The 25,007-nt window shown below is 39.4% G+C and overlaps 1 protein-coding gene across 2 annotated transcripts in view; it reads right to left on the bottom strand.

Moving 5' to 3' along the window:
* The window catches only part of LHFPL2 (LHFPL tetraspan subfamily member 2), a 113,361-nt gene that overhangs the window by 11,736 nt on the left and 76,618 nt on the right, over positions 1 to 25,007 (bottom strand). For both annotated transcript variants that reach the window (XM_034441069.3, XM_087885762.1), the window contains one exon: positions 10,381 to 11,131. In XM_034441069.3, the coding sequence (XP_034296960.1) occupies positions 10,381 to 10,810 (430 nt within the window). In that variant the 5' untranslated portion in view covers positions 10,811 to 11,131. The remainder of the gene's footprint in view (positions 1 to 10,380; positions 11,132 to 25,007) is intronic.

The following is a 25,007-nucleotide window of genomic DNA, read 5'->3' as shown; positions in this document are numbered from 1 at the left end:
TTTTTGGTTAACCTATGTTCTACATAAGACTGTACACCAATCTAGTTCTCCTCAGACAATTAACATGGACGGTACCATATGAGAGAAAGCTGCTTTAATATTTATGGCACAAATCAAGAAATATTTGTTTGCATGTTTGTTAAAGAATAAATAATATACTGTCTATTTCTGAAAGTTAGCTTAGAGATTGGAGGGTAATCTTGGGACAGCTGTACACAATTTTCTGAAAAATTGGAAATTTAGACATTAATAGCTATGGGAAAACTACCAAATTGACTTTGTTACTATTTTAGAAATCAAGGAAAAGTTAATTGGTTCTGTCTAACTGCCTAAGCTACTGGCGTCGCTTGACTACCAACATCTGTATCCAGTAGCCAAACAAAGTTTAGGCCTGGTAGGTTAGGCAGTGGCAAACAATTTCCATACTGTTGCCATCCACACTGCATATGTTTATTAACTATTTAAAGGGGTCTTCCACAATTTGCTACTGTCAGACTTGAGACAAGATCTATAAATTAGTTGATCAACTCTGGAAATGAATTTTTAACCTAACAAGTACCTCAACTTGTCCCCGAGCCAGAATGATAAATATTTTCCCTCACCTTATGCCACCTTATGAATAGACCCTTTTCAGCTGTATGTTTTTGTCTCCAGAACTTAAGTAAAATATCTGTGAAGTGGCTTATATGGTTTTTGCATACTGTGGAAACTCAGCCACACTGGTGTGTAAACCAATGATTTTTATTACATTGAACAAGACAGCCCAATGCAGGTTTATTCATTAAACTAAAGTTTAACAACATGGCTTTTATACTATGTCTTTAAGATTCAAGTGCATAGGAAACAAGGTTGTTACTAAATTTATATGTGGCTTATTGAATTAGGCGTCTTCCAAACTCTGCCCTATTTGGAAATGTTCAGTAACTTTGATGATCTCTGTAAATACACATTTACAGAAGAAAATAATGGAAGAATCTGAAAGTGAAAGCCACAAGGATGATTGACAGCAGTGGGACTTTCCACACTATTTCTTAATTCCCTTTTTTTACAGCAGTTACCCTGAATTGTTGAGTGTAATATAGCCTTCTTTCCTCACAAAAACCCACACAGTGAATCAGGAATAGCGTCAAAATCACAAGACTATATAATGTTTCCTAGTATGATTTGATTGATTATTTGTACCTTATGACTATCATTAAGTGTTGTACCTTATGATTCTTGACGAACTTTTCTTTTTATGTACACTGAAAGTTTATGCACCAAAGACAAATTCCTTGTGTGTCCAAATCATACTTGGCCAATAAAGAATTCTAATTCTAAATTTAATCTAAGACAGATCCTCAGTTGCCTGGCCTTCTTTTTTTTAAGTGCTGAATCAGGATTTGCCAATTACTACAGCTCAATTACTATTAATAAGAAAATCAGTTAGCATTTTTGAATATCAATACATATTGATACTGCCACTGCATTAGAAGGCTAATACGCCAAATTATTTTCTCTTCTCACGTCTGCTCTGGCAGCCAATTGCTAGAGTATGTTATCCTGAGTTTGTTTTGTTCCTTGCTTGCTTGCTTGCTTCCTTGATTTCTATGGCTGCCCGCTCAGCAGAAACCTCAGAGCAGTTAACAAGAACTTAAAAGATCAAATACAAAGGAAAATTCTAAAACAATAAAAGATATTGTTTTTGGCCTCTCAACTTGAAGGGCCAGGGACAGGACCTGCAAGGAGAAGAACCACCAAACCTTCACGGCCTTAATGGTCAGCAGGGTAGGAGCCAACCAAAATGTAAGGAGGGGGTTGCTCCGTAGATCACTGGGCCAAGGAAGACAAGCTGCCTGATCCCATGACTGAAGAAAACCAAAAGGACGTTTTGTAACTCTAATGTTTCATCTTGAGAGTATCCACTATCTTAGTGACTACTATATCCACAAGACAGTTTAAATCCTGCCTTGCTTATTCTAAAAACGAATAAGCATTCCAAACAGTCTGTTTAAACGGCAGACCAATTTTCCTGCAAGTTTTCATTTCAGAAAATCTCTTGGATGAAACTGTCCTGGGTAGCATTTGAACTCTCTCCAGAAATGCCACAAGAATCAAGTCCATTGCAACTTGCATGATTCAATTACAGGATATAAACTAAGCCATAATTCACCACTCAAATTTCAAAGAGCAAGAACGTAGCCATATGGGAAATATTAACAAAAGCCTAATCAATATTACACTGATGAAACAAAAGGATGGGAGGGCGACTTGTAGCCTCGGTAAAAGCATCAGGGTGGAGGGATACAGAATTGGTTCTCTTTCCAAATGTTATAGGTTACCGCCAAAGCAAAAAGTTGCTGATAAATGGTATGCTTCATTGCAGAAGAGGACAATTATTACTGTGTTTCCCCAAAAATAAAACCTACTCAGAAAGTAAGTCATAGCTTGATTTTACACGTACGCCCAATATAAGCCCTACCCCCAAAATAAGCCCTAATTAAGACCCCACCCACTACACGGTGCACAGGTAAAAATTAAGATAGAGTGGGGATGGGGGAGTAGAGCTGCCCTACTACCTACATTCGGATAGTTGCAGGCAGGCCTCGCACACCTCGGTCCATTTCTTTTGCTGCAGCTGGCAAGGCTTTCCTGAAGGCCTCTGTAGCCAATAACAGAGCTACGGATGGATCTGGAGCTCTGTTATCAGCTAAAGAGGCTTTCCTGAAGGCCTCTCTAGCTATCCTTGCCAGACAAAGAAGTTCCAGAAGGCCTCTGATAGGCAGGGGGCAATGCGTGCAAGTGAGGTCAGTCAGTGGATGACCCCCCCCCGAAAATAAGACCTGGTGCCTTTTTTGGTGGCAAAAAAGATATAAGACAGGGTCTTATATTCGGGGAAACATGGTAAATACATGGCAGACTATTTACATTAACTGTATTTAATTAATGTCATCATTCTAGTCCAATTAAAATTACATTAAACTTTGCTTCCCCATCCATGCCTACTTTTTAGAATACTGACCCCACTTACTACAGAAAAACCTGTTATGGCCATTGAGCTTGGAAGATATAGTCACAAACCTCCCTGCATTAGAATGTGGCTTTAATGAAATATGTATATCCAATTAGAAATTCACATGTAGAAATTCACATCTCTGGATTCCAGAAGGGTATTAACATAAGATGCCTTAAAAATCTACAGCTACTTATGATCTTGCTTAAATGTGGCAAGGGGGAGGGATGAATGAAAAATAGCAGGAATGTATGCCCAGAGTATGAAGTCCCACCAGAGTCACCTATGTCATGAATGTTATCCCAGCTGATCAACTAAAGCAAAAAAAGCATCTATATTAGACAACTATGTTATATAATGATGCTGAGGGATATAAAGTGGATAATCACTTTAGTGACAACAACAAAGACCCAATTTCATGGTGTGTAGGAGAAAACAATGGAAAACCACTCCTGGATTTTAACTAAGGAAATCTCATGACAGACAATAAATAAACCATGGAGTCTTTGGTGCTGAAGTTTGTTGTTTGCTTGCAGACATTTTGTTATCCAACTAGATATCCATCAACATGAGTGTCGGTTTTGTTTCCTGTTTATATTCAGTAGCTTGTCCTGCCAGTTTTGATGGAGATGTGATTTTCTCCCAATTCTCCTTTAGGAGATTCAGTTTCCCAATGAAAATTGTGGCTGTGGCTATCCATGTGTTGTGAGATTAAGGAGTTATGGGCCCAATGATGCAACCTTGGTGGAAGCACTAAAGCTGGGCAAGGCTATCTTAAGGAGATACTGATAGCAACAGAGGAAGAAAAAGAAGCAAGGCTAAGATATGAAGAATATGCAAGTCCCATTGTTATTTCTAAAACTATTAAGTCAAAAGGGGGGAGGCATGATTTGTTTAGCTTAGCAATTTCAGAGAATCACAGAGTTGGAAGGAACCTTAGAGGTCTTCTAATCCAACCCCCGCCTAAGGCAGGAGTTCAAAGGAAGGAAGTTGTGTGAAGCCAACCAATAATGGCTTATTGTTCAAGCAATCCTTGGCTTAGCATTCACACCTGTGAATGTGGTTAGAGTCCTCCCTATAATCAAGAATTCATGACTGCATGATTGGGAACCTTAGAGCCCACTCCAAAGAAGCAAATATGATACTGATAGCACAATTATTTTGGGATTTACTGCCAAAGCACATGGCAAAGTATGGATGCTTCTACTTCCCTGTGGTTTGTTCTTGTTTGTTCTAATGGCTGTTTATTGCATTCTTATTAGGTTGAATTTATTTTTATACCTTTGCACATTGCTCTGAAATCCAACTAAATGAAATACTTGAGAAAGATTTTGAATAAATAAATAAGACATTCCTGGTCCCGAGAAAGATCTTCCCATTGTTTTTTAAAGTCCTAACAATGCTACCTCATGATATAGTGTGGTTGCTGGCTAGCCTTGTGACTGCCAGCTATTAGTACAGATAATCCTTAACAATTTAACATTTATTTAGTGACCATTCAAAGTTATAATGGCACTAAAAAAGTGACCTATAACCAGTTTTTGCACTTATGACCATTGCAGCATTCCATGATCATGTGATCAAAATTTGGATGCTTGGCAATTGGCATGTGTTTATGACAGTTCTATTGTCCTGAGTCATGTGATCACCATTTGTAACCTTCCCAGCCGGCTTCTAACAAGCAACGTCAAGGGGAGGTAGCTAGATTTGCTAATGACCACATGATACACTACATAACAACTACAGTGGTTTGCTTAATGACTATGGCAAAAAAAAAAAGATCATAAAATGGGGCACAACTCGTTTAACATGTCTTGCTTAGTAACAGAAATTGTCAATTCTTGTCATAAATTAAGGACTATTTGTATTGCTATTCTGGTTGTATTGCTGGCTCGTGTCTTCTCCTTAAATTGTAAACTACCTTTCACTTCCCCTAGTCCAGTGTTTCTCAACCTTGGCCCCTTGAAGATGGGTGGACTTCAACTCCCAGAATTCCCTAGCCAGCCATGGCTAGGGGAATTCTGGGAGTTGAAGTCCACCCATCTTCAAGGGGCCAAGGTTGAGAAACACTGCCCTAGTCCTACTTCTATGTATAAAAAGCTGCCTGACACTGGAGAGTTAATATCTCAAGTATTTGTTTAATTTGGGTATTATGGTATTTCAATTCAGTTCCAATATTTATGAAACGTTTCTCTACTGTATGCCATCTTCTCTGATCCTCTCTGTTGATTTTCTCAGGGGCTATGTGGCTATCTGAAGGCAGTCTGTTTCTCCTTTCAGGAGGAAATAGGCTTGAGGGGTCAAAGGAAAAACATAGAAACTAGGGAAGAGAAAAGGAAGAAAATCATTTGGAGATCATCTTTTTGAGGGGTTCCTATCCTAAATTTTCTCCAGTAGCTGCTTTTGGCTTTTTTTTTTTTTTTTGGCAATCACCTATCGTGACTGTTTTTAAATGACATTATTTGGCTAAAATTAAAGAGGTAGAGATTTCATAAGGACATTCTCCCCTCTCTCTAAATAATTCAAGGATAGCTATTTCCCATTGCCATGTGAGTCTTTGTGTGATTATCAGTGATTACTTTTACACAAGAGTAACCAAACTGTCCTTTTATACTCAGCTGAAATCTCACTAGAAAGCACTAAAGATAGATGACAAAAGCCACCGACTGTGATATAAACTGATTGCAGCTGAATGGAGTAGCGGAATGAAGAGAGGTATATAGCTCTATAGCTGACTTCATACAATGCAGTAAAACCTAAACATAGGCTAGGAGTGATAGCAGTTGTGTTAGCTACCATTTTATATAAAATAGATCAACTACGTTATGAGTTAATGTGATGGCCTGGCTCACAGAATACAGAGGCAATGGTTGGGTTCCCTATACATTTTTCAATTCTATTTCAGCCTAGTTTAAGAGTTGTGCAAAGCCAGCATGACAGAGTCCTGACATATGAAGGAGAAAAAAATTCTGACCACATGAGCATCAGTCATGTCTGAAGGGACAATTATACAACTGTCGGTTCCTCATTTACTTTAAATTTTCAAAACTACCATCTACATCTGCCAATTTCCCATCTCTTTGATTATCACATGCTCTAAAACTCTGGAATTAGACAAGCAAGTCCTTAGGACATAGTTCTGTAGCTGATTTACAAAAGTTTTGCATCAAACTATTATCTGCTGTATTCCAAGCTCCAAGAATATCTCCATGACAGTTATGTTTCTATTACACTGTTACCCTCTTGCTATCATTATTTTAATTCTGTTGTTATGCAAACCATGTTTAGTTTTTGTGCTTTCTTGTGCACGCTGTTTTTCACCTCCCATTAGTCTTACTCTTACCTATGTTCATAGCAGCCTGCACTTTTTTTTAGCATTTGCTATTTAATGAAAAAAAATAGTGGCTCTGGAAGGCGTTTTTAGCTCAGCTTTTTTTCTTAGCTCAGTTTTTACCTTAGCTAAGTCTTTGCTTTATATAATAGAAGAATAGTGTATCATGCTATATGATTATCTGAAATTGGGATGCACATTATGTAGCTCTCCTGATAACTTACATCATCACTCACCATTTGCCCTATTTATTTCTTTGGGCATTGTTATACTGCCTTGATTGCAGGTGATTCTAAAAGGTTTATACTTTGACAATATGCCTACTAAAATAGTGATCTAGCACAGTACTGTGGTAATTTTTCTATAAATCATCATAATGCAATATAGTAATCAGTATTCATTCATTCTTTTTTTGTGTGTAGCTCCAAGTCAGTCTAAACTCTTGGTAACTGACTGGCAGTTACTTGGCAAGATTTTTCCTCCCTTCCTCCCTTCCTTCCTCCCTCCCTTCCTTCCTTCCTTCCTTCCTTCCTTCCTTCCTTCCTTCCTGATAACCAACCAACCAAACACATGGACAAGTCACTGAGGTTTTCTTGGCAAGGTTTTCAGAAATACTTTGCCATTGCCTCCTTGCTAGAACTGACAGAGAGTGACTGGCTCAAAGTCACTCAGCTGGCTTCCAGTCTTCCAGTTTCTAGCCACTACTACATCAAACTGGTTCTCTTAATATTTTCTTAAGTACCTACGTATTTATAGTGGTAAGTCCATTAAATGACTAAATAACTGGAGGCTCCAAACAATATTGCTTAAGAGAGGAAACTATTATTACGATCAATCCTGTTAAAATTAATTTCTTGTTAGTGTTTTAGGAATAGATTTCCTTGTTCTCAGATCTTTCAAGTCATTCACAGCCTTCTACAAAAACAGCTTATACACACTCCAAAGACACTCAGACAGTCCAGTGGCTTTTTCTTATGAGACAGCAATTACAGATTTAATGATATGGTTCTATTACTTCAGAGTTCTTTGAAACTCTTTTTTCCCCTCTTAACAATCTGGGTACAGAATTGTTTACTAAATGAAGACTGTAGCTTCTCCACTTTAACAACCAAAGAAAAACTTTGCAGGAATTTCAAAGGGAATTTTTAAATCACAAATTTATTTGCAGACAGACTTAAAGATTGAACCAAGATATGTCTGGGCTCACTGTGACCTGGCATGCCAATCTGTGAGGATAATGGATTACAATGTAAAAGAACACAACTATCTTATCATCTCATAAATCACACTTCATGTATCACCTAAGTCGCAGCCGAAGGAAAGAAAAAGTTTAACAATTGATGTATTTTTTTCCTTCCCATATGAATTCCAAGGAATAAAGCAACTATTGCAATGATTTACAGACTTTTTAAATTGATAACCTAGGCAGCAATACTCTGCATGCTTATAGTACTTGGGAGTAATATAGTTTTATTCAGTAAGACCTACTTTTGTGTAAGTCTATCTAGAACTATTACACTGATCCTGCATTCCTGAAAAAGCTCATGTTTTGATTGCCAGCAGTAATGTATAACAATCAAGAGTGGGAAAGTGTAAGATATTCCAAGCAACTCAAAAGCACACAATAGTTTGCAAAGTAGCTCCATTTCACAGAAAAACCTCAGAAAAACAGAATTCATTAGCAATCTCTGTACAGATATAACAGTCAAGCTTCAATATAAATGTGAGGAAATATTTTATTACACCGGCAGACAATTTGAAACATGTGCAAGTACCAGAACTTAGCACATTGCAATCTGTTGTTATATGTCATCAGCTAGACCAGTGATGATGAACCTTTTCGGCACCAAGTGCCAAAAAGGGAGCACACACGTCAGTGGTGAGTTGCTTCCGGTTCACATCAGTTCGCAAAAACCGGTAGTAAAAATTTGTAGTAGTTCAGAGAACCGGTAATAACATTGGCTGGCCACGCCCCTGAACCACTCGCTTACCCCGCCCGCCTCATCAGAGGCTTTTTTTTTACTTTTAAAAGCATTTTTTCAGCCGAAGAGGTTGTAGAAAAACAAATGCCTTTAAAAGCCTCTGACAATCCCAGCTGAGTTGCCTGATCGTCAGAAGCTTCTAAAAGCATTTTTTTCTGCAACTTCTTAAGGTTGTAGAAAAAATGCTTTTAAAAGTAAAAAAAAAAAAAAAGTTGGCCATGCCCACCCAGTCACATTACCCCCACCATCACCAAGCCATGCTCACAAAATAACCCACGCCCACAGAACCGGTAGTAAAAAAATTTAGAACCCACCCCTGACGCACGTGCGTCTGGGCCGCAATCTGGAAGAGGAGCAGCCCAGGGTGTATGCGCGTGCCCAAAAATGAACTTCCAGTTTCAGCTATTGAACTTCTGGTTTCAGCCAGCTACCCTTCCGGGTTTCTGGCACGCATGTGCACGCAACGATCAGCTGGCCGGCGTGCATGCTCACGCAGGAAAACGGAAGACCAGCTCTTCTAGTTTCTGATACTGCCAGAGGCAAATAGGTCAGCTGATCATTGCGTGCACATGCGCGCCAAAAACCCACAAGAGGAACGGGCGACGCCATGGGTGCCAGGTGACATGGCTCCGTGTGCCACTTTGGGCACGCGTGCCATTGGTTTGCCATCACGGAGCTAGACTTTCGACAGTCACCCACTTACTGTTGGTTTGACTACCACTGCAAGATTGCTGCCATGATGTAAGTTGCAAAGGAGATAAATTTCAAAAATTCCAAAGTTACTTTCCATCTACAGACTGCTGCACTTTCAGATCCTATTTGATTCCCACTAATGAATCTTTTTAAAATTACTTTACAGCAGTAGATTATTGTCTCTGATCTATGCTTTCTGGCTTTGCGGCTTGGCTGGGGAGAGGAGAGGGGATGGTTCTACGTGAGTTGCTTGCAAGGGTGTGTGCATGCTCCATTTGCACAAGCAGTGGGCACGCACACACACCACTCGTGCAAATGGAGGATGCACACCCACTATTCACATTAGTTGGGATGCACATACTCTCCTGTCACTTCCACCGCCCAATTCCAAATGACTCAAGGCTTGGTAGTAGCCCAAAGGTTGGGGACCTCTGTCCTAGAGACTATACAAAAACTATGGTTTGTCATTATTCAAATACTAAAGAGTCTAAAATCCATCCCCCTCCATCTCATTCCCCCATCCCAATCCTAAATGATTCATTCCATCTGTTTCTGGCTTTAGGCAAAATCATATTTATTATTTTGGTTTAACCAACTAGAATCGTGGTGTAATTATGCTGCAATCAGGACTTAGAAACACAGAGGGGGTTCCTATATGTAAACCACAGCTGGCTGATTTAGATGTTCCAGCAAAGTATGAATTTATCAGAAAGTAGGGAAGAAACTATAGTGAAAAAGAAGCAGCATATAACTTAAGTTCCTTAAAGTTGCCAGCAAGTCATTCTGCACCCAGGCTTGCTCTGAGAAAAAGAGGGAATGGTCCTCAAAATTGATAAATATATAAATATATAAATATATATATAAATGGGCTTGTTTTTCTATTAATATACCCTTCTTATAATGTCCCTTCTTCAGGATTTTGAGCAATCAGGGAATATGATTCCCTTCCTTTTCCACTGATGAATCTGAATAAACATTCCTACCTGACTTCAAATGAAATTTAAGTGTTTATGAGTTCAGTTTGACCTATGGTGACTTCATGAACACATGCATATAGTTTTCTTGGCAGAAACACAGAAGTGACTATCTTTTGAAATGTTATTTGCTATTTTGCAATAATCTGAGCCCTGGGATTTCCTGGTGGCCTCCCATTTACATACTCATCCGATCCAAGCCTGTCTTGCTTTTTAAGATAAGACAATTCTGGGCAGCTGTTGCCACTAATTGAACCATCTTTAATTTGGAAATACTCATAATATTTCTTTGAGTCAGCTATATAACATGAGAAAAAGATTTACAAAAATAAAATCTAAATCTGGGGGTTCCAAATCCACTTATTACAAACATATGTAAGAGCTTCCCTTTTTATTTGTCACACCTACCTGCAATTCCTTGTAGCAGCCCACAGACATTAAAAATACTTTTCTTCATAATACTCTGTACACACATGGTGAAAACAGAAACGAATGCAACAGCACAGAGTATCAAGATCCCCACAGCAAGAAAAATTGCAGTAGCTTGCCAAAACCCACTGGCAATTTCACTGAAGTTATCTGCATAGGGGCCACAAGATGTATCAGGCATGGAAGACTGGAGGTGCTCAATTCTGGTGCAACGTCCATAGATCCCCAAGGTTGGACGATAGGGATCCACTGATCCTACCCTCCTGCTGTCTGTGTCCTGAAAACTTCCAGGTTGGGGCTTGCCAATCAGCCAATCCGCACTCATGAAAGCTATGAGCTCCGCAAATGCCACAACAATACTCAAGAGTGTCCATAACATTGACCGACAAGTAACAATGACATGACACATATTGCTGTCCAGTGCTTGTGGCCACGTCAATTCAAAGACTAAAATCCCAAGTGGTTAAAAAGAAATGAAAAAAGAATATAATATGTAATCCTTGTTTCCGTTTACTTATTCTTCAACTTCAGAAACTGAAGGCACTCTTGGAAGGCGGTAGTCATGCAAGCAGTTTCGCTGTTGACTCTAAACATCTTGTTTCTCTCTTCCTCTTCTTTCACTGCCGAGCTCTGAAGTGTGTACATCTGTGCTAATAGTCATACTGGCATATGACGTTTCAACCCCGTGTGGGAGTTTACAGAGGACTGCCTCTGGTTTGATACTCCACACCTAAAAGAAAGAAAAGAAAGAAAGTGTGGGAGGAGGGATTGTTAGAAGAATTAAAATAAACCCTTCATTTCTGAGAAAACCCATTTTTGTTTTTTTTAGCTAAGATCTAAACAAGCATCTAACAGTTTTTACATCAGCTTGTCAAATACAATCGGCAGGAATCTTCTGTAATCTTTACCCACAGCAGGGTTATTAATTTCCTGTGACCAATGCCTTACAGTATTACTACACACTATAAAACTTTGTAGTGGTCTGCTTTTAAGTTTCACAGATATTCAGAGTCCATCTATCCATTCAAATTTCCACTTAAAAAGAACACACCTAATATCATTTGTGAGCATAGGTTTGAGAAATAAGCCAGTGTCAATTATGAATTATAACAGATTCTATTAGGTACAATGAACAACTTTTATGATTCTTTTCTAAAGGAAATCCACAAACTAAAATAAAATTTAAATGGCCTAAGTAATTTAAAAAGGCTTTCTGTAACCCCAGGAAAATGAAGAATCAACTACTCATAAACTATGGATCTGATTGGTCATAACTACTTCTCTGGTTGGCACCCATCTCACCTCTAAAGGGACACTTCCCAGAGAAGGACCACTGAAACTTACCTTATTTGGGGCTGGTTCATTTGATAGAATAGCCATGTACATTTTTATACTACTTTTTACTGAATACACAAAAGATCAAGAAAAAAGCTAAATATGAATGAAATTTCAGAATATTGACACATGTATACACGCATAAGACACCACACCCAGAATATGGGAAACCTGTTAGGAAAAAATTAATTAATATTGCTGAGGAAAATGATTATGTTTCAATAAATTTATTTTTAAGTTTAGGGTTCCTCATAGCTTTTTGCGGTTTCATATTTTTATGAAACATTTATGTATGAATTCATGAATGGAGAGGAGGCATCCTTGAGAAGGCCAGAGAACAATCTAGAAACAGAAGATGCAACTTTGCTAGTGAAGCAGGATTGGAACAGAGAAGCTTCCTTAAAGGTGAAGTCATGTGAAAACATCTATGAAATAGTTGGTGGAAATATGAGAGTACATATGAAGCTACAGTGTAGCTTAAAATTTATCACAAACTGTATGGAAGGATTTCCATATAAATTTCATGTGCCAAGATTTAAGACATGGATCCACTGAGTTTCTGCAAGCCATTGTAAACTATCCAAACATGGCCGTGCTAGCTGAAAATTCTAAAAGTTTCATTCACGTTAAATCCAGAAAACAATAGGTTGGAGAAGTCTCTTCCAGCATGCATACAGGTGGACCCAAATTATTTTAATATTCCTTGCTTAAAAGAAAACCATTTTTAGGGAGTTGATCATTATTTAATATTCTGGATTTAAAATGGAAATAAAAGACCAAAACTTCTGGCTATTCTCAGTCAGTCAGCAAAGAATTAGTACAGTTCACAACTTGACTTCTGGCGTAGAGGGGGAAACAAGCAGCACAGCTGTCAGGCAGATCCACAGGGATGTGGTGCAAACACACACCCTCTGTAAATAATAAAAGCTGGAAGATAACTTATAAGTTGCCAAAGCAGCAAATCCTCTCAGCAGGTCAAATTTCTATAATAATTGGGAAGGAAGGAAATATAGTAACTGTCTCTTTTAACTTCACCCATGCCATAAAGGAGGTGAAGAATTTAACAGGCAGGAAGCAAAATAATTACCATGTTCAAAAGCAGACAGTTTTATTTTGTTAGAACAAAAACACTTGTACAGTTACTGAAATTAGTTTTTAGAATGTACGGGGAAAGAAGCATAAGCAATAGAGCAAATTAAAATGTAAATTTTACATTTACAAGATTCACAGATCTTCAGACAGAAGCAAAGTTCATATTTATTTTACAAGGGTGTGGTGATCACCTGTATAATGAAAGAAAAAGCAATAAAAACATGAGTCATTGTTCATGATATGAACAGTAATTACCAACGCTGCAAAATAAATAAATAAATAAATAAAACTCAAAAGCCCTGCATAGTTTATATTTTGAAATTTACAAATTTAAACCCTTAGGTATGCTGCAGTTCTCACAAACCAGGGGTGCCAAACTGGCGGCCCGCGAGCTGGGTGTGGTCCGTGGAGGCCACATCCACCTCAGCGAATAGGAAAAACATTGCAAATGTCACATTATGATAACATGACGCCGCAGGTTTGACACCCGTGTCAAAAACTAATTTGTTTTACAAATGTTAAAAGAGCTGAGTGGATATTGGTAATAAGAACTACATCCATCTTCTAGGCTCAACATGCCACTCTCCAACAGCATAATAGTCTCAGAAGGCAGTGGTCAGTATGTAAAATCATGTTACTGTATATAAAAAGATAAGCTGTAAGAAAATAATGGGACATACTAAGGCACCATCTTTTAATTAAAAAGGTAACTATGTACTTAAACTGTAAAAACAAAGTTCATGAGAGCTCTAGAATCTTGTTCCTTGAACTATCCTTTGCGGGGGCATTGGTGCACCCCACACAGTCTAAAGATCCTCTGCCCAACGATCCTAAGAGCCAAATAAGTTCTTCCTGGGTTTAGATATATCTAATTTTACTACTCAATATTCTCATCATTCCCCTTAGAGATCACATTGAAGCAAATGAAAAATGCACCATCTTCTAATGTTCCATCTTTCAATGGAACAGAACAGATGCAAGCATTACAATGAAAAAGTGCAGAGTCACGATTAAAGAAGTAATATTTTCTATCTCTAAAGACTTCATTAAAAACAAATATCATTCTGGTCTTTAATGAAATACACTATCAGATATATAATAAACTCATATCTCTCATTAAGATTTTTAATTGATATATAAAATGTAGAAGAAAATAAAGAGCATTATTAAAGTTTGCTTGTTCCAATATTGATCTTTTTTTTAATATAGAAACAGTCATTGCATTTTTCATAAAAATAGATATTGTTTGATGTTCTATATTCTTGAAAGTTTAAGAAACAATGCTCTAGGACAGTGATAGCTAACTTTTTGCCATCACGTGCCAAACATTTTTAAAATTTTTAAATTCTTTTAATTAATCTGTGATTCTTAACTTTCGGGCCAAAATTTATATATATTTTTAAATGTTTTAATATTTGTATTCTATGTTTTTTATCTTGGCTGTACACCGCCCTGAGTCCTCAGGGAGAAGGGCGGTATATAAATTGGAAATTAAATTAAATTAAATTAAATTAAAAGCGGGGGGGGACGACACACACACACACACATGTGCCCACATCCATAATTCTATGCACCCTGCCCCCTCATGCTCCCCCTGCTTTTGGCATGTGATGGCAAGAGGGCCCAGTAGGCCCATTTTTTTGCTTTCCCCAGGCTCCAGAGCCTTTCTAGGAGCCTGGGGAGGGCAAAAACAGCCTTCCCCACCCTTCCTAGAGGCTCTCTGGAGGCTGGAAACAGTGTGTTTCCTGACTTCTGGTGGGCCCAGAAGGCCTGAAAATCAACCGGCCGGCGCATGTATGCGTGCCGGAGCTGAGCTCATGTGCCCACCAATATGGCTCCACGTGCCACCTGTGGCACCCGTGCCATAGGTTCGCCATCACGGCTCTAGGACATTAGTTCAAAATCTGTGATTATTTTAAGATGCTCCCTCAAACTCTTCTTTCCCTGCAAGCAGATAACTGGAAAAGTCCTGTTGGAACTAGTTGTCCATATAACGGAGTCAGATTTTATCAGATGTCACTACGAAATGATCATGTAAATAATAAATAAATAAATAAATGTGTCTAATCAATCCAGTTAGAATTTCTCAAGAATTGACAAAATGAAACAATAATTGATTCATGGTTCCACTGAAAGAATTAAGATTAGCTTATATCTCAGTGCACAATTCTTATTAAAAAGAAATGACATGTTTCTTTAGTTACCTGTCTATGGTATAATGTCAATAGTATCAATTCCAAAGTACAGATGGAAATTATTTGAAAATGAGATCAAGTGTAACTTTTGTAGACATATCATAGATTTCCTCTTGGAATTAACAGCAAAATATTAAAATATACCAGTAATAACTACTTTTGCATTAATAAACACGAGCATGCTACAAATAAATCTTTATATTAATAAATATTGATAATATTGAATTGAATCCAATGATGGGATTTCAGTGGGTTCTCTAAGTATTAGTAAACCCACTTATAAATGCATCTCCTCAAAAATAACTGAGTTCAATGTGGACAGGTAATTGAGAATGATAGTTGAATAGCAATAAACCCAGTTTTAGAACTAAAGCATGCATAACTCATCTGTTTGCCATATGCTGTGATGATAGATAATTATTGTGTCTGTTTTCAATTTGTCCCTAATTCATGGTAGAGCTTTACACTCACCACATCAGGATGTCTTATTTTCTACATCCTTGTCTTTATATTATACTATAGGTTTTCATCTTTTTAAAAATAGACTGCTCTGAACATTTTTTCTATTTTTTTAAAAAAATAAAAATGCCTGTGCTGATTAAATTTATTATTCTATATCAATATTAGAGCAACCTGAAAATAAGGTTGCATTTATTTCTAAAAAAAAAAATTGGGATTGGGGAAATAATGCACTTTCAATCATCAATTTCATTAACATTCAATGTTAAATTACAATAAAATCTGTGAAAGATACTCAACAAGAATGGAATCAGAAATAGTTAACAAATGGCAATACTTGTATAAAATCATTGAAGCCCAGGCTTAATCATGTGTTACACAGTAAGTTTTTGATTGCTGTGGAAAGAATTACCTATATGTAATTGGGTTGGCAATTCCGATTTTAAAAAATGTTCCCTACAGTGCAGGTAATCCTTGACATACAGCCACAATTGAGCCCACATTTTCTGTTGCTAAGCGAGACAGTTATTAAGTGAATTTTGCTCCATTTTATGACTTTTCTTGCTATAGTTTTTAAGTGAATCACTGCAGTTGTTAAGTTAGTAATACAGTTGTTAAGTAAATCTGGCTTCCCCTTTTGCTTGTCAGAAGGTCACAAGAGGTGACCACATGACCCAGGATGCTGAAACTGTCATAAATATGAGCTCGTTTCCAACTGTCTGAATTTTGATCACTTAACCGTGGGGATCAGAGGTGAATTTCAGCAGGTTCTGACCAGTTCTGGAGAACCGGTAGCGAAAATGTTGAGTAGTTCGGAGAACCGGTAGTAAAAATTCTGTCTGCCCCCCCCCATCTATTCTCTGCCTCCAAAGTCCCAGCTGATTGGGAGGAAATGGGGATTTTGCAGTAACCTTCCCCTGGATTGGGGCGGGAATGGAGTTTTTACAGTAACCTGCCCCTGCCATGCCCACCAAGCCACGCCCACCAAGCCACGCTTCGCCCACCAAGCTACACCCACAGAACCGGTAGTAAAAAATTTTGAAACCCACCACTGATAAGGATGCTGCAATGGTTGTAAGTGTGAAAGCGGTCATATGTCACTTTTTTCAGTGCTGTTGCAACTTCGAACAGTCACTAACTTCGAACAGTCACTGTTGTAAGTTGAAGACTATCTATATTCATTTTATTGTAGGATCAGATTGTTTATTAAAATTCCTTTCTCCCTTGCTCTCCTAAGTTTTATGATGGTGTACTTTGAGTATTCTTCCTTTCAGTTTGCATAATATGAATTCTACCATTCGTCGGGAAAACACGGAGTGTGTAACCTGAATCCTTACATTGAAAAGCATCTTGACATGCTCAAGGATACTAGGTCCCAACATTCTTGAAAAACAAAGTGTTTTATTTTCATATTTCGTACACAGATGAAAGTATGTTTCTTACTGTTTACCTGATTCTGATTTGCATTTCTCAATTCAGAGTGAATAAAATAAATGGGTTGGCCACAAGAAGGGCAAGTTTCAAAAATTTGAAACATTTTGGAATGTAAATGTCCCATTTCAAGCTCAAACAGTTGTTTTGCATTCAAAACAGACTAACACAATCATTCTGTAACTCTTTTGAGTTTTTTTTTTTTTAAAAAGCTGTATTTTGAGTTCTGTATTAAGCTCAAAAAGCCTCCAAAATTATCAAAACACCCTATTTTGAATGCAAAGCACATGTGTCAAATGCAAAACAACTGCTTCAAGCTCAGGATAATGTTTCACATTTGAAACCGTTCAAATTGACATGTTTTGCACACTCCTGAAAGGCTACTCTTTCCTTTCTGAAATGTCTTGACAGCTCCCAACTCCTCTAATACTTGTGCACTGGGATATAATGTTCTCACAACATGCTTAGAAATAAAGGCTAATAGGTATTATGGTGGCATTAGGATAAATTAGGAGCCATGGTGGCACAGTGGTTAAAATGCAGTATTGCAGGCAAACTCTGCCCACAGCCAGGAGCTCAATCCTGACTGGCTGAAGGTTGACTCAGCCTTCCATCCTTCTGAGGTTGGTAAAATGAGGATCCAGATTGTTGTGGGCAATTCGCTGACATTTGTAAAAGGCTTAGAGAGAGCTGTAAAGCATTATGGGGGTGGTATATAAGTCTACTGTAAGTGCTGTTGATAAGTACTATTGTTATTGTTAGGAATAATTCTAACACAGCATCAATTGTTATGTGGCCAAATCTCACCATATAGGCGAATCTAATAAAGCAGACTATCCTAAGCAGGCATTTTCCAGATTCACTGAAGACCCATTAAGGCCTACGGAAGCTGAGGTAGAACACACCATAAGGACAAGGCTGCTTCGTCTGAAGATGATCTGGGATGTAGACAATCTGGAGTCAATTGTAAGAGCAGACTTTCCTCCCTTTCAAGCTTTTCGAAGAATATGCTTCTTATTTCCTTTGAACAAAAACACAAGTCTGAAAGCACAGTATCACCAGACTCCTAAAGTTCTTTCTACTTCAGCCTCCCTTGTTTTGTCAACTAATAAATCATTTCTAGAAAAGTGTCTTTTGGCTCAATTTAAATAAACAGCTGAAGTTAAGGGCCACACAGAGAGCTAAAATGAAACCATTAAAAAAGAAGAAAAGAAAGCAGCTGCAAACACAGTAAGATCTTTTCTTCTTATGTCCAGAACAGTCTGCAATGATATCATGCAGAGGCGTTTTTATATCTTTTGTTTACCAAACACAAGGTTAACATATGATGTCTCAATTGAGGAAGAGCTGTTAGACCCTTGGCGTTCATTTCCTGAAATGTTATTCATTGTTAGATCTACCACATTCTAAGAATGCTTTGAACAAATGAATAGCAGAAAGAGAGATTATTTGTATGAGGGTTATTTGAAATTATTACCAATTAAAGATAAACACTTGAGCTCACAAAAAGGATGCATATGAGTGAGGGAATGGCATCCTGTCAGTTTAGTCCCACTTAACAACATTCTCAACTCTCACATTCCTCCTATACAGATGCCTCTCTGCATCTTTTCTACAGAAGAGAAAGAAAATATACGGTTGGTGTTAGAAAATTGGATGAAATTGCTTAGTGTTTCCCATCTCACTTCAACCTACTTCCAACATTTTTTCTATTAAACAAGAAAAAACAGAAACAAAAATTTATCAAAGTTATGTCATCCCAAATTTATCAAATTATATGCACTGATGAAGCTAGATCTCTCATCCTAATCGAGATGTACATCTTAGAATTCATTTGAACCTGAGAAAATGTAAAACCAGAAACAAAGAGCATCTATAGGAACTCTAACAAGAAGAGCCAAAGAAAGAAGTTAGGCAAGCAATTGCAGGAAATCTTGGATATGATATTCTCTCAACAAGAAATCACTATGCAATCTTTGAAGCTGGAATACCTCCCCTCTTTTGTCAATGCGATGGAAAATCACAACCAATCACCAAAAAGTTAAAGAAAGAAGATCACCCAGGAAGCATTATAAATCTATGTGTTAAGCATCTATAAATTCTCCCACACCCACAACTTGCTCTGAAAACAGATTTTTGAATCAAATTAATCATTCTTCCCCAACACTCAAAAAAACTGACTATGATTTTTTCAAAGCATTATTTATTATCATTCTTTACTAAAGATATGACCCACCCTTCTCCAATATTCAAATAAAAATGCACAAATAAGAGTGATAGAACAAGAATACAAAAATATAGGATGACAAAAACACGTGAAGTTAAAACCAATCTATGCTATAGGCCCATGTTGGCGAACCTATGGCACGCGTGCCGGAAGTGGCACGCAGAGCCATGTCACCCGGCCCGCGTGGCATCGCCCATTCTTCTTCCGGGTTTCCAGGGCATGCATGCGCACCAGCCAGATAGTCTGCTGGTTACTGGTGCGCATGCGTGTGCAACGATCAGCTGGCCTTAATGTCTTAGTGCGCTTGCGCACCGGCCATGCCGTCATTGCCCGCATGCAGCCCCAGGACTCCGCCCTTTGCCAGCCAGGAGCGCTGCCGCCAGTCGCTCCCATGCCCCCGGCTGCCTGCCTGCCTCGTAACCGCCACCATGAGGAAAGAACCCCAAAGTTGCGCTGCCTGGAATCCACGTGGTCTGCCGCAGGGGGAGGCCAGGTATGCCTGGCTGGACGCTGCCTGGAGCTGAGCTTGAGGCTGGCAGAAGGAAGAACGTTGCCTCTTAGCTGGCTCGAACTGTCTGCTGCCGTAGCCTGCCGCTATCCCCTCTCCCCTGCCAGCTGCTCCTGCCACTGCCAGGGAAGCAGCTGTGCGAGAACCGCTGCCGCCAAGGGCGAGGGGGTGGTGGTGGCAAGGATGGGTGGTCCGGGTCTTCCCTGTCTCCCCACCCGAGCAGACTTCTAGCATAGCCCCAGGCCTCCAGAGGGAGGGAGGGAAGCCCCCGCCTGCTGCTCCTGCCACCGCCACCTCCTTGCCCCCAGCAAGAGCGGTTGTCATGCTGCCACTTCTCCAGCAGCACCAGGAGCAACTGCCGGGGCAGAGAGGGCAGGGGCAAGCTGTGGTGGCAGGCCGTTCTCGCTGGGTAACAGACAGGCTGCTCCTGGAGCAGGCAGGAGAAGGAGAAGCCACCAGTGGGAGGCAAGCTGCCCCAGGAGGACTGGAGGAGAGCGCAGCTCCTCATTCATAGAGATCCACTGGTGGGGAAATGGTCGGGAAAAGCGGTAAGAAATGTGCAAGCCAGGAAGCGGTCATGCTCCCTGGCAGGAGAGGGTTGCACGTTCACTCCAGCAAAGGTTTGTGCAACCCTCTGTGGCCAGGGAGCATGACCGCTTCCTGGTCAGCGCACCTCTTACTGCGCCCACTTCCCAATCGGTAGATCTCCATGAATGAGAAGCTGCGCTCCCCTCCGGTCCGCCTGGGGCAGCTCGCCTCCCCACTCGCAGCTTCTCCTTCTCCTTGCTGCTCCAGGAGAAGCCTGAGACTCAGCTTTTCTTGGCAAAGCGCTTCATTATTGCAGCGCAGGGAACACGCGCAGCACCGGGGGATCCGTGCAGCTACTATCCCACCCCTCCTCAGCCTCGGCCACGCCGCGAGGCTCCAACTCAAGGAAGAGAAGACGGAGGAAGGGGGGGAGTCCAAATGGCAGCTACCTGCAGCAAGCTGCAGCGCTATCATGCAGGGCTCTGAGTGGTTGCAGAAGCGGCAGAAATAGCAGCCAGGGCTGGGCTTTCAGCGGGTAAGCAACGCTGTCTCTGCCGTGGGGAACTTTGGAGAGGGCGGGGGCAGGCTGTGCGAGCAGCCTGTCTCTTAGCTGGCAAGAATGGCTACAGCCTGCCCCCGGCCTCTCTCTCCAAAGTTCCTCACAGCAGAGGCAGTGTTGCTTACCCGCTGAAAGCGCAGCCCTGGCTGCTATTTCTGCCTCTTCTCCAACCACTCGGAGCCCTGCGTAATAGCGCTGCAGCTTGCTTGAGGTAGCCGCCATTTAGACTGTTTCCTGACTCACGCATTTCTTACCACTTTCCACGACCATTTCCCCACCGGTGGATCTCCATGAGTGAGGAGCTACGCTCTCCTCCAGTCCTCCTGGGGCAGTACGAGAACCGCTCTTGCTGGGGGCAAGGGGGTGGCGGTGGCAGGAGCAGCAGGCCAGGGCTTCCCTCCGGAGGCCTGGGGCTATGCCAGAAGTCTTATCGGGCGGGGAGACAGGGAAGCCCCGGACTGCCCTCAAAATAACGACTTTCCAGGCCCAAAACAGGGCGGAGAGGTCCAAAGTGCATGTGCAGGGTGCGCATGCGCATGTGGGGGGATCATGTGCGCATGCGCATATGAGAGGGTTCGCATTGCATTATGGGTCCTGGCACGCACACGAGCTGTTGCACACGCACATACACACTTCCGGCACGCCACGAGAAAAAGGTTCGCCATCACTGCTATAGGCTCTTAACCTCCAAATGAGAGAACAAGTCAAATTTTTGCTATTCTACAAAAAGAGTGTCAAACTATATTTAATTGAGTGGTAATTTTATTAGATTACGTTTTTTGTTATGGGTGGTAGTTAATATGCCATGCAAAAAGGTTACTAATGAAAATAAAATAAATCCTCATTCACATGTTGTAATTGATATTACTGGCAGCACCTAAATATGTGAACAAGACATATTATACAGCCACTCCAATCGGTTGTGGAAAGCTATCTCTCCCACCCCCAGAAGAATGAAATATTTTGGGAAATATTAAAAATGCAGAATATTTTATTTTCCTAAATGAGGAATGGAGAAACGTGTTTTTTTAGAGACAAAAAGCAGACTCAGTCTCCCTGCCCCCAAGCAGAAACTGAGGAGGCCACCTTTTAGCAATGCAGATTTGGTAATCCATTCAAGACAGGATAAAGAGCAGTCCAAAGCCCCTTCATTGCACCACCCCCAGAGCAGTCCAAACTTTCACCTGAGAGCTCAATTAAACAATAAGCCAGAGGCTGACAAAATTAGCTCAGACAAGCACCTAGGATTTGCAGTTCCTCTTTTGCCTATAGAGCCAGCTATGACCTCTACATAACCCCTACATGTCCCCATAGGAATTTGACAACAGCCAATAGAATATTACACATTAATATTACACATTTGCAGAAGCTCAAATACAAAGCCCAAAGAAGGTATAAAAACCACCCACTCTCAACTCCATTTTATCAGCTGCCACAAACATGTGGTTCTGCTTCATCAATAAACCAGCTTTCCAATCAGCCTCCATGTTTCCAGTGTCTTTCTCCCAGCTTTGAACTGACCCAGAGGGATTTTTCTTCCAACACAGTGTAGGCTTGTTTTAGCAGAAATCTTTTATCAACTATTTTCTATATTTTTCCCTCTTGCTTCTTACAGTTGTGCTGCTTCCTCTCTCACACACCCTTTTTGCTTTCTTTTGATTACTTTGCTCCTTTATCTGTATCTGTATCTTTGCTCTTACTGTTTTTCTTCTTAGTCCTGGCTTTGTCCGACTCATTACTATCTCAGTTCCTGCACACTTGAATGACTTTGGCCCAGAATGTGGTCTCCTGCGATTTTTTTCACTCTTGTTTTGTTCTTTTTCTCTTATCTTCAGTCCTGGATAACTAGCTAATGACAGTAGATAGGAATGCTTTTGAAACTAGTTGCATCCATTCCTCAAAGAGGCAGCTCTTGTCACAGTCACTTACGCATGGCCTGTTTACATTCTGATTAGATTACAGTTGTGTGCCTTCCTTTTCACTGCTGCCTTTGAAAAGATCTGGAAATTCAACTGATATAAAATTATTTGTATTCTGAATCCGTTCTCAGATCACATAATTTCTGTTAATTTTGCTGTGTCACACATCCTGTTTTCAGGATTAATATAAAGTGTTATTTTCACCTCATAAAACACTGAAGATGTTGGTACTAGTATATCTAAACCAGGGCTGTCAAACTCATGGCCCGCGGCTGGATGCATCACGCACTGGCCACGCCCGGTTTAGTAAAGTCCCGATATGTCACATGATGCCGCCGTGACAATGTGAGTTTCACAGCCCTGATCTAAAAGATCATTTACACTCATCTGAGTTTCCATGCACATTTGCACTAGCAAGGAAATCTTTGCCATTTCCGGATGGGTAGCTCTATTTTGCAGCAAAATAAATAAATAAACTTGTTGCAATTTATAGAACAGCACATAGATCATTACCTCCATTTCACTATCTGCTTCATCAGCTTCATGCCATTTAGGTGTATAGCCTGCATAGATATGATATATGCAAGATTATTCTCTGTGGGTCTAATGAATTACAAACACAGAAGTTTCTGTGGTAATAAATGTGGGATGGATGAGTACATGAATACCCACATTCTGCTGACTTTTTTATCCCGAGACATTCATTTTTATCTTCCTACTTTGCTTTATGGTAACGTATTAGTTAAATATTAGCTTAAGAGGCTCCCAGAATAATCTGTTTTGCTGGTTTAATAGTGCTGATTCTGATGGATCCTTTCTGTTTTAAAACATTCTGGCTCTTAATTGTGTGAGCAGTGGACTTTGTTCTCAGCTGGAATGTATGAGGCTTTAAGCTCAATGCCCATATTTAACCTTAATATTTTACATGTAAAGAAGTACTTCCTTTCTTTTCTTCATGGTATTTATAATACATTCCAGCCCCAAAGAACTCTGGGAGGCTAACTCAGATAGGAACAATATAAACAGCAAAAGAGTAAACCATCACTACATCAGCAATATCTGTGATGGATGTTTATGATCAGCAAGATTGAAGGTGATTGGAACCATGCTACTTTTAATTGTTTTCTAAAATTAAAACAATTTAATAAGGCTGGTTAGTTTTCTGAGGGAAGGCCAGTTAGGATCATGGAGTGTTTGGTCCACACTTTATTATCCTGACATGGATGAATTTATTTGTTATATTTATTACAAAATGCATCTTTTCCCAAAGTAATGGAATACAGATTAATACCTCTTAAGCTTTTTACCTATTATAATTGTTTATATTATTACAATATACACTGAAAACAAAATTTGGCTAAGATATTCAGTTTCTGAATGTTGATATTTACCAAATTTCATTTGTCTAAGTACATATATGCAATATTAATTTGTAATAAATATGAATATTTTACAACTGTTTTGTCTTTTCGTATAGTATAGACTTTATTGTCATTATACATCATGTACACAATGAAATTGGTTTTCCAGTGAGAAATCTATAATAAAATGCAAATTGTAGCAAAGTAGATAAAGCTAAGAAAGTATGTGTAGCTTCAAAGTTTCTAGCCCATAAAAACTAGTTTTCTTCTATTTTATTGGCTATAAGAAAGGCAACTACAAAATTGTTTTACTCTATAATATTAAATAATTTACTGAATATTAAATTTAAATAAATACTTATAAAGAAGCATCTGCATCTATAAATCTTTGATTTAGGATTCCAAGTTGAGCCTTGGAAGATTGAAATGAGAAACCATCGAACATTAAAGCTCATGGGTTTCTTTCTTTTAAAAAAAATAAAGACACAAATCCATACCACTATTATATAGTATTATATTCTAGTATATTCTACTACTATTGCAATAAGTCTTACCAAAACAAAAGCTGAGAGGGGAATGGCTGGACTAACTATTGAAGATTCAACAATCAATTTTAAAATATAAAACTTCCAACTTTTAAATGTTTTATGAACATTGTCTGGGAATTATTTATCAAACAGATTCTCAGAGGAATCCAGGAAAAAGAAAAAGCAGGAAACCATTAAAACAAAAGTCAGGTTTTGGAAGAGAGAATGCATAAATAAGTAAGACACACAGAACAAAAAACAGCAAACGTTTTTCCTTTTCTTAGGGAGAAGTGGAAAACCTGAAACTCATAAAGGGTGAAATCTTGAAAAGTTCCTCATGAATAAATGTATTGTCTAGGAAAGGTAGTCCCATAACGCTCCACCACATGATGGCAGTGTTACTTCAACAGAAATCCAACCCATGAAGACAGGCTATCCTGCATAGGACAGGTGCAACTTTACTGT

This window comes from Pantherophis guttatus, chromosome 2, assembly GCF_059756535.1.
Source record: "Pantherophis guttatus breed Tessera chromosome 2, ASM5975653v1, whole genome shotgun sequence".
Lineage (NCBI taxonomy): Eukaryota > Metazoa > Chordata > Lepidosauria > Squamata > Colubridae > Pantherophis > Pantherophis guttatus.
The sequence above is the reverse complement of the archived record's forward strand: the minus strand, read 5'-3'. Positions and strand labels throughout refer to the sequence as shown.